The sequence below is a fragment of the Boleophthalmus pectinirostris genome, unplaced genomic scaffold, assembly GCF_026225935.1.
Source record: "Boleophthalmus pectinirostris isolate CB_2022bp ecotype Guang Dong unplaced genomic scaffold, ASM2622593v1 HiC_scaffold_2823, whole genome shotgun sequence".
In the NCBI taxonomy this organism is placed as follows: Eukaryota; Metazoa; Chordata; class Actinopteri; order Gobiiformes; family Gobiidae; genus Boleophthalmus; species Boleophthalmus pectinirostris.
The window spans coordinates 508,923-520,391 of NW_026571288.1; the positions used below are offsets into that span (position 1 = coordinate 508,923).

The window sequence follows — 11,469 nt, forward strand, 5'->3', positions numbered from 1 at the left end:
ACGAAGAGAGAGTCAAATCAGGAGTGTCGCCCCCTGTCAGCGGAGAGGGGGAACGGAGATACTGATTTTTAAAAAAATGTACCAAAAAAACTTCTGTACTTTGTAGCTGATGTCATCAATATTCACTGGGGATGTGAAGCTAACTGTAGGCTCTGCTCTGTCTGAAACTCTAGTACTAAAAGAAGACTGAACTGTCAATTTTGTAACATGTAGATAGGCCGAGTTATGACAGAGATATGAACCATAAACCAGGTCAACCAATCTGCAATCTGACAGTTCCACAGTAAACTCCACCTGAAGATTCTGACCTGTCCTCCAGCTCAGGTTAAACTACAAGAATACTGCAAAGTACTGATGTCACGTGAACACAACACAATGTATTTCTATTCATATTCAAATGGTCAGTGAGTTTTAATATCAAACTTTTCACACAGCTACTCTGCACTATGTGAAGGGAGAAAAAACACAACATTGCAACAATAACTTTTAATAAAACAAATGTAAAAATCTTGAAAAGTGGATCTATTTCACACAAAGTCAGTAGTTTTCAAACACTAGCAGTGAATGTACACACATTGAAATAAGTATTCATCAGTGTTATTCAAATTTACATATTCAGATTAAGTGGTCCATGTTTCTTTTATCATGACAATTGCTGTGGTTTAGATGACACACAACATTCAATAGGTGATCATTATTTAATACAGACGGGGCAGATAAATTTAATTTTGTTCAAATGCAGATTTCTGTTATAACACAGCCACGTTCTTATGTCTAGTAAATAATAAAAATGATCAGGTTCAACATTTGTGAATTTACCTTTTGGAGATTTCATGACAAAATACGAGGTCGTAAATAGGGTGAATTGACTTTTGCCCCCATCTGGGAGCAAGACATCATTGCATTTTAGAACCTAGACACTACCAATAGTTGACTACAGAAATCTGCATTGAGGGGTTTCAGATAACATCGCAACAGTCCAATAGGCCAATCATATTTAACACAGAGAACATGAGTCTTGTTCAAATGCCGATTTTTGGGTCTTGTCACAAATATAAATGATCAGGTTCAACATTTGTGCATTTACCTTCTGGCAATTTCATGACAAAGTAGAATGTAAATAGGGAAATCTGTCTCGTACCCCCATCTGTGAGTATAAAACCATGACATTCTAGAATTTGAACACTTGTGCACCTTTAAATCAAGTCTTTTTGTAGCTTTTAGACAGTTACTTTGTAGACAAAATAATTCAACAGACTGAGACCAGTTATGTACCATTTACCAGTAAGTCATGAAAAACAAAGATAATCTTTGACCCTTTATTCTGTTACATCTATTTGGGAAAAAGAACATTTCACTTAGTGTAGTTCAAAGAATGAGCAGTGTATCTTTAAAACTCTAAATTCAGAGGTGTGCCACAGAGCCAAAAATGAAAACATCAGTGTTCAGACAATATTATGGCAAACCTAAAGAAAATCTATCAAAATGAGCTTGTAAAAATCTTGGTTGAGGTTCAAGTATCATAAAAAAAAAGAATGGACTGTAAAATGTACACACAAATTTGCAGAAATATTATTTCTACCCCTGTTTTTAACTGGATACCCAGGTGGTTGAAGCATCACATCAGCGAAATAAGTTTAAAAAAAATCAAACTTGACTTAAATCGAGTTGAGAAAAGCACACACATCTTCCCTGTCCACAAATGCACAAAGCACTTCCTACACTTCTCTACATTTTCACAAACTATAGTGTGTGTTTTCACTCAAATAGTCTGAAGTATGTCTGTCTGCATCACCATGTTTGTTTTGGTTCATTCGGGTGCTTGGTCTTTGCCATAGTTAAAAGTACGGCTGCAATATTAATTGAAATTGAGTCAAAATTGTAATTGATGCAATTAGCGAATGTTGCAATTTTTTCAGTAATATAATTTCCTCCCTAAGCAACAAAATACTATGTTCTGAAGCGTGTTTCTTGTATTAGTTTGTCAGTTTATATTTCAGTCTTTTTGTCAGTTCTTGTAGATGTGAACTTTCAACAGAATCCTATTTAAACAGACATTACAAAAATCACAATTTGAAATTTTACACAGCCCTAACTAAAAGTCTGCATTGTTTAGGTTCAGAAAAGTAGAATTGCAAACCATTTCTATTTGTTTTTAATAAGACAAACTGTGAAATAGGAGGTAAAAAAAACAAAACAAAGGATGTTTTTGTAACATTTTTGCCCCATCTCCCAACCCTGAGCGTGTGTTATGTGTCTGTGGTGGCTCCGTTGAGTCTATCCTCCTCCACTCGGGCCTTTAGATGGTCTTGACAGTGTGACAGAAACAGCTCCAGTGCTGAAAAGCCCCTTTGGCACAGAGAGCAGTGGTACAGTCGAATCCTTTTTGCTCCTGTGCGTTTGGAAGAGTCCATTTCACAAGCGCACACACTGCATTTACCCCTATTCACCGCGGTCTGGTGCAATTCCGAGTGAGTCTTCAAATCAGAAAGCTGAGAAAAAACTTCGGGACATGACGGACATGGAAACTCCTCATCCTCTTCCTCATTATCATCCTCTCCTTCAGGCACTTGTTGTTGAAGTTTTATCGATTTGAAAGTAGTTTTGAGTTTAATTTTTTGATGTGGTTGTGGTGGAGCTTCCTTTGTCCAAACGTTTTTCCGAATAGTCAGTTTAAGCGGTGCGACTTTTTTGTTCAAATCTGGATTTTCTAACAATGTACAAGCTTCAGTAGTGTCTTTAGCTGAGCTACTTTTCACATTTTCACTATTTCTTGGGCAGATGCTGGGTGTTTTTTGGTATGCGCCCATAGAGACAGATGGTGGAAGAAGACTTTGCTGCAGATTTGGCAAGTGTAAGTGCTATTGTTGGGTCTTCTGTGTCTTTTAACCACTGGTCTTGGTTCGATAATGTATTTAATCCCTCTGCTATGCTTCTCTTTGCGATGCATGTATAGTTTTGCAGTGCAGTTAAAAACCATATCACACGATCGGCAGCTAAAACCGCCTTTGGACAGCTTTCCAGATTTAGCATCTTCTCCATTGGAACTTTCACATGATTCCTTCTGATCACATGTTTTCAATTTCGTATGCCGATGGAACGCTGCCTCATTCCGAAAAGTTCTTGAGCAAAACTTACAAGCGCTTTCCGTGTCTGGAGCATATAAGGAATTCGAAGAGGAGGAATCTTCTTCAGAAAGGAGTGGAGAGCCTAAGGCAGGGCTTTCTAGATTGTCCAAGCACGGGGGAGATGGTGTAGTGTCACATCCTGTCTGCTGGTGGTGCAACAGAGCTTGTTTTTGAGTGAAAGTTTGCCCACATGGAGCGCAGGCGAATGGGTTAGTGTCTACAACATGGTGCTGAGTACCTGCTAAGTCCTCTATGGGATTTTCAGAGATGTTTGACAGTGACGTAGCATAAGTCGGACTGTTGCTAGCTTGTCCGTGATAAAGCTGAGAGGAACCTCCACAGTTGTGTATTTGTAAAGACGATTTTAAAGAGAATTCTTGTAAACAGTGTGGACATTGGTGTGGTTTTGGTAGTGTGTGCTGTGAGTCCTGGTGCGTTAAGAGTTCGGTGGCGTAGGTGAAGGTGACGCCACACTCGCTGCAGGTGTAGGGCAGGTTTGGGGCAGACTGTGGAGCTTGTGGCAACTGGTGGGTTCGGCTCAGAGCGGTTTTGGACTCGGCACGGGCAATGAAACTGGCGAGACGTGTCAGAGTGTCGGCCGCGGTGCTCGGGCGTTTGAACGCCTGAGGGGGCGGAGTCCAACTCACGTCCATCATACTCCACTCACCTGAAGACAGGAAACACAACAGGGATTAAGCAGAGGAGGGACCATCACTAAAGGAAATATCTGAAATTCCAATAACACTATTCACAAATAATCCAAAAGGAATGTACCTAAAAGTACCTTTAAAGCAGACCTATTGTATTGTGTGTGCTCTATAGTTCTAATCTCTGACTAAAAGGACTTAATAAAAGTCTGCAGACCACATTAGAAAACTGTGGTAACCAATGTCCAAATTGACGCCACCACAAACATCATGACAACAAAGCATCACATGCTCTGGGCCCCTCCTATGGAGAGCTGCACATAGACCGTATATATGAGTGGACATGGCTAACGCTGTAGTCGCCGTGTGCCAAACAGTTAGTTCACCAGGAGGCTCTTCTGGCTCCTTCTGACTCCGGCTCCAACTGACCAACATTTGGACCTTCTGGTCTCTCTCTCTCTGTAACTGCTGCAGTGAGCCTCGTCATTTTGGTCTTAAAATGTTTGTATTAACCCGCTCTACATGATCCTGATTTTTTTTTTCTCACCATTTTATCTGTCAAAAAAAATCCTATTCATAGCATAGAGCCTGGCTCCAGATTGGCTCCTGTAACCATGAGCATCGTGAGCCTCATTTGAGCAGCTCTGAGCGCTGTAGGTGACGTGACACTCGCTTAATCCACTTATTATATACAGTCTATGGCTGCACATCACACTAGAGCAGAGCATTTTCTTATCATTGTATCAGAATGCAACAAGGCCGACTTCTACAAGTGTTAATGATTAAGAAAATAAAAATGAAGAATGAAGTAAGTACAGAGCAGTGGGTGTGTGCCAGTGAAAACAAGAGTTGATCGGCAACATGGCATCTTAAAAATAAAGAAAATTATTAAAGATTAGTCAAACATGCAAGAATCACTCCAAATACACCTTCAGATCGGTAAATGAGAAGGGGAAACAACTATAACATGGGTAACAAAACACAAAATCGATTTTGCAGAATAGGTCTGATTTAAAGCTACCTTTTGTAATCAGCCTTGTTGTTGTATTCTCACATATCACCACTAGATGCTATGTACATTACTGCAATCTGACAGTGTGCAGCTTTGGCCTGATAGAAGAGAGAACTTACAGATAGCTTTAAAAGTACTAGTCGGGCTTAAAATGTGAAAGTATTGTGAAATTACCTACATAAAGGGCTGAAATATGACTTCACCACATCAGTACATTGTAAGGGTGATTCTATGATTAGGGATACATTTTCACTGTATTTATCAATTGTATAATTCTTTCCTCAAAACGATGAAAATTTTTACATGGTCCATCCACCCTTCTTTGGACAAAATTTGGGGACCTGATAGCATTATTGACTTTTGCAGTATCAACCTATTTTTATGGTGAAAATAGCATGTATTTTCTTGTTCACTTTTTTTAATATTTTAAAATAATTAATATTAATTTTAATTTTCTATTTCTATTTCTATATTTATATTTTCTATGGCAGAAGGGGGCCATTTATCAAATGGTGAAGGCTGAAATGAACTTGGTTTACATCCACTGCAAATAACAAACCTCCCTGAAGAAAACCTACTATACTAAACCCGTAAACTTCTACAAACATGTTTCTGAAATACACAGGATTCTCTGTAGTTTCACAGTTCACAGTATGTCACTCATGCTCAAATACATGACTGAGTTTTCAGAGAACATCACAAATTCAACCATACAGATAAAAACAGATATTAGGTTGTATAAAGTACTGAAAATCACATAGTAATAGTAATCAACACTAAAATACTTTTTTGAGCAGGCAGGTACCGATATTTAAAAAATCTCAATGACAGGACAGAAATGCAGCTTTCCTGAATGTCTTTAAAATGATCTTGAGCTGTATCAGTATAAGAGTATAAGAGCACATAGACTAGTACACACCCATGGACCACTGAGGATTACACATATAAGACACATGGGAATAGAAAAGAAAGTACTACCATTTCATGTGGAAAGTCACATTCTATTGTCTAAATAAAGTGTTTTTTTACTATCATCGTGGTATTCCTTAGTGTCAAAATCAAAATGTTATTAACACCAATAGCCATCATTTGATGGCTGTAAAGTTCATGAAAGCAGGTAAAATGTCTCTTGTAGCATGTTGATGATGCTCCGCTCGTATGAACCAACATCATACTGTACACGACACGTGTATATTGTTAAGACTTAATCACTTGCAATGTAATCTAACATTCTAGCGGTCTGACATTTGGACTTCAGACGGGCACTTTTCACCTGTTCTCTCTGTATTGTAGTTAAGAGCATTCAGTGTCCCGATGGCAAAACGCGAGAGTTAGATTGAACATTTGTACACTTAACTTTTGTCTATTTCTTATTATAATATCATAAAATCAACACAGGGCCACTGGCTCTTATCCACATCGGCAAGAGGAATGTATGTACATTTTACTGTCAGAAAATTTACAATATTCTAAAGACATTTTGTGTTTACCGGACGGATGAAGTTTGATAAACAAGAAATAGGAACCACAACTACCAACGCTTAAATGGTTTCGATTTAATATAATGATTGCACAATCAGTTAAACTGGTGTGTTTTCTGTCACGCTTAAGACATACGGTTCAAATATGGTGGATACTGAGGCTTTAAATAATTCCAAAATCCTTAAAACAACTCTTCGGTGAACTCCTGCACACACTGCCTCTTGTTTGCTAGTGTTAGCTTGGTGCTAACTGTGCTAACACTGTCAGTGTTTACGGGTTCTTTACTAAACTGAGCTCACCTTGTCTCTCACACTCAACGGGACAGGTCCGGGGACATGTGGACAGTGCACGGCGGGGTTAAAGTGGTCAATCGCGTGTTATTCGGTGAAGATTCTCGGCGTGGAGCAAAGAGAAGCTGAAGTTTAAGGAGCCTCCATGATTTCACCTTTGGACTACTTCCGCTGCGTCACTTCCTCTAGAGTGTAAAATTATTCAGTTCATTAAAAAACAAACAAGCAAATAAACTAAAACTGAATACATTGACTAAAAATAAACTGACACAAAATAAACAAAAATATATCTATTATTTAGACTTCAACATCAACACCAGTGGTTGTGTCCATATTTAGGAATTTTTCAGTCACTTTTTGCTCTGTGTATTTTTCAGGTTGAGTAAATATAGTTTAGGTGTTGTTTAATTGATGGTTTTCAGATTCTAGAATGTGATGATACTCAAAGGTGGAATCAGAGACAAATTGTACTTTGTACCATGCAATCTCCAGAAGGTAAATTTACAAATGTTGAGCCTGATCATTTCTATTAATGACTAGACCCAGGAGCTCACTATATTAAAACACACATCTGCATTTGAACAAGACTCGTTTTAGCTAATTATTACTGGAATTTAGTGATGTCATCTGTAACACAGGGGTGCAAAAGGGTGCACTGCAAACTCATTCAGAAAGGTTTGCCCCCTCAGTGGAGGTGGGCCAAATAATGACAATGGAAAAGTATCACCTTTGCACCCTTGGAAACTAAAAATGCACCCTCAGTCAGTTTGGTCTCCCCTCTCTTAGCCCTGAGGGCCCTCTAATCATTTACAAAGAAACAGTCAAAGAAACAGACACCAATAACCAAACAAAATTATTTTATTACAAATAAACAAATAAAATGACATAAACAGCATCCGACTCTTGCTTCACAGAAAGGCATCAACACAAAGCACTGGCCTGTGATATCAGCATTTGGCTCAAACTAGAATACCAGGAGACAAACGTTTTTCACAAACAATCGTCGAGTGAACAGTACAAATAAAAACAAAACTATTTAAGGCTCAGTTACATTCAGCTAAAATCAACAGCTTAAGCATTTTAACTAGAGGATATGGAATAGTGGCGAGACAAAGCATTACCAAAACAGTCAAAGTACATTACTACTGAAATTAATTTCAATAGAAATAGATACCAAGATACCCCCGTTACTTCATTTCTACTGTAAAAACTACAGTATCATGAGAGCAATTTCTTCAGGCCAACTTCTAAAAGTCTAAAGTCATCATCTCCAGAGTCAAAGAGTTTGAAAAAGACTCATGTTTGGATGATTGTCTTATTTTGAATGAACCAAAAACCAAACAAAGCAAAACAAAACTAAAATGATATAAATGATTAGGAATGTAATATTAAACCCACAAAGTGCTACACTTATTTATGATTTTGCGGGAGGTTCATTGTAGTGACATCCATGAAGAGTTTGCCAATTAATGAACCACTAGTCACAGTATCATCAACAGATCATCTGGCAAGTCCAGACTCATGGATCTCGGTGTGTTTTATACAAAGGGACATCAGTTTGGTCCTCACATCCTCTGTAGCGTATCGAGACAGAACCAAACAAGGCCGTCCAATCACATTTCTTTGTCTCAGTGATGAATGATTTTCTTTTTCCTTTTTCCTTGTAAGCAGCCACATCTGCTTTGATACGGATGGACTCACATCTTTGTAAAGTATTAAAGACGTGTGTATTCAGCAGCCTTGGCCAGTTAATGGTGTCTAGTATTTTAGTCTGCAGCAAAGTAATGCATTTTAGACCCAGGAGTTTTACAATGACATTAAGGATTATTGTGAGACTTCTGGCATCACAATATTCCCTACAAATCAAACATAAAAACACAATGGAGCATGGGAATGCTGACATAAAAAAACAACAACAACAACAACAACAACAACAACAAAAAGTGAAGGCATCAAACTGAAGCTGCTCTGTGTCCACTGACGTCAAGTAAAATGTGTTAGAATCAAACAATTAAACTGGCTTTTTCCAAACAGACACACACTAAAGCCATGGACAATACAATTCAATTTGCAAACAATATTCACAATGAAATTTCACTCAAATAAAGTATAATCAAAAAAATCCGGTTCTGAGCAAATGGATGAGTACACTGTAAAAAAGTTATATATAACCAAACATTTCTAATCTCTTTAACCTAAAATAAATTGGTCAACATTTGTTTGCTCTGCTTTTGTGTGGGGAAAAGAACATAATTTCCCATTTCTAATATTTCAAATAACAAAAATAACATGAACTTTGACCTTAATTTGAGTGAGACAAAGAATCAGCACAGTATGTAACTTCACCTGCCTGATTCCATTCTCAAAGGCCAACTAAGAGTCAGGTTTGTGGAGATGCAAGCCCACCTGCAGTAATGCAGATGCATGAATTACTATGTTTTCAGTGCTTTAAAGACCAGATGAAAAAATAAAATGTAGCCAGAAAGATACATACTGTGGCTTTAAAGATAAAAATCCTTTGCAATCCCTTAGTAGATAATTAAGAAAAGAAATTCTCACATAGATAGTACTTTTTGCAGTGTTACTTATGATTAGTTAAATGACATGAGTTCAGAATATAAATCCAGACTGGAGTAGTTTAGAGGTAAAATAAAGAGATATCTCAAATGAACCAGTCAACAGTCTTCATTATGAAACTACTCAAATCAGGATTCATTTAAAATCTTGCATTCTTTTTTGCAGTGAAACTAACTATTCATACTGTTTAAATTCCAGAAAGGAGCATAGATTATTTAAAAACTAAAGTCACAATTTACAGGTCCTTTAATGCTACATTATAATAAACCTCTATTATTATTTTGAATTAAATTTTTGTGCTTTTCTCTCCATAATGCTTATAGTTCTGACATTGAGCACTTTGTAAATCCTTCATTCAGTTACAGAAAACTGATTGTACAATGCAGATTTTGAAGTTAAATCAAAGTATAATATAGACCCAAACCATGACCTTGTATTCATGTCCAGTGATAAGACTTATTTACACTTCAACAGGTGCTCTGCCAGCTGCCTTCCCATGACAAGTCATAAAAACAGCAGCAAAAGCTTTGTTAAAATCTGGCCTTTTCAGAGCAATAGTTTCTCAGAAGAGCAGTGGTTCTCAAACTGTGGTACATGCACCATACCTTACTGACCTGGTGTCAGTTTTATCCACATTCCTTTCCTCCATGTAGTGTTGTCATGAACATTTCTACATGGATTTCAATATTGAAGAGTAGACTCGATACTCTGTACCAATTCCGATACCACAATAATAGTAAAAAAAACAAGTCTTAAGACAATAGAATGTGATTTTCCACATTAAGTAGTACTTTCTTTTCTATGCTCTGTGTCTTATATGTGTGTAATCCCAAAGTGGTCCTGGTAGGTGCATAGTGGTCCATGGGCGTATACTAGTCTACAGTCCCTGACAAAAGTCTTGTCACTTATCCATTTTGTAGAAACAAAAGCTTATAACCTGACTTTAAATTAATCGATTGGTTTTAGAAATGTCTCATATGAAAGCTAAAACCCTCCCAAATAATGCTCAATATACTAAAATAAATTTGCTTCACTGAAGAAATATTGATCATTTAATGAACACAGAAAGGTCAGATTTTGGCAAGACAAAAGTTTTGTCGCCTACAGAAAACTGAACAAATAATTTACTTCAAATACAAAAATATGTTGCATAACATAACAATTAAGTAGTGGTGCCGTGAGATCCATATTTAATATCTTGTATGACTTCCATGAGCTTGAAGGACTGCATCCATGCGGTTCAACAATGATTCATACAATTTGTTGATGAAGTCATCAGGAATAGCAAAGAAAGCATCTTACATGCCTCCCAGAGTTCATCAAGATTCTTTGGTTTTGCCTTCCATGCTTCCTCTTTCATTCTACCCCAGACATGCTCAATGATGTTCATGTCTGGTGACTGGGCTGGCCAGTCCTGGAGCACCTTGATCTTCTTCGCCTTGAGAAACTTTGATGTAGAGATAGAAGTATGTGATGGAGCACCATCCTGCTGCAAAATTTGACCCCTTTTATGGTTGGGAATGTAAGAGGAGCTAATACTTCTTGATATTTTAGGCTATTGATATTGTCTTCCACCCTGCAAATGTCTCGCACAGCCCCATACTGGATGTAACCCTAGACCATGATTTATCCACCACCAAACTTAACTGTTTTCTGGGTGAATCTTGGATCCATGCGGGCTCCAGTAGGTCTCCTGCAATATTTGTGGCAACTGTGATGTAATTCAACCGAGGATTCATCTGAGAAATCCACCTTCTGCCACTTTTCCAGTGTCCATCCTTTTAGCAGGCTGTGGGCCTTGGCAAACGCCACACGGTTTTTTAATTGCCTTTTGTTTAGTGCTGGTTTCTGTGCACTGATTCGACCATGGAGGCCATTTCGAGACAGAATTCTACAAACTGTTGTGGTTGACACAGGGACTTGAGGTGACCAGGCCTGGTGGAGTCTGCTGCAGTGGAAAAGGGGCTGGTCTTGGATTTTTGAACCAACAAACGGTCCTCCTGAGCAGTTGTCTTGTGGGGTCTGCTGGACCTGGGCTCGTCAAAAACATCTCCAGTCATTTCAGATCTTTTTCTTATTCTTTGTACTTGACGCTGAGACACATTGAAGGTGTCACCACCTCAGCAGTGGATCTGGTCTTCAGCCTCTTGATAATTAACGCTTTGGTCTCAGGGTGGATCTTAGGCATGTTGTCAGAGGTCAAGTTGCAGTTGATGTGAAGGTCTGGTGTGCTGGGTTCTTTTTATACACACCCACTAATTGATTGATCAGTAACTGATCACAGGTGAGGCTGTAATCTAGGATTGGGTGCATCATATGACAAAGCGACAAGA

General features: G+C 38.1%; 1 protein-coding gene across 1 annotated transcript; it reads right to left on the reverse strand.

The window, feature by feature from the left end:
* Nucleotides 1-483: 483 nt before the first annotated feature.
* Nucleotides 484-6,767, reverse strand: si:ch211-148l7.4 (uncharacterized protein LOC563603 homolog). The gene is given in 3 exon segments (XM_055159841.1): nt 484-2,807; nt 2,810-3,795; nt 6,569-6,767. Coding segments are annotated over 2 exon segments (1,530 nt in total). The 5' UTR covers nt 3,782-3,795; nt 6,569-6,767; the 3' UTR covers nt 484-2,249.
* Between the last annotated feature and the right edge of the window lie 4,702 nt (nt 6,768-11,469).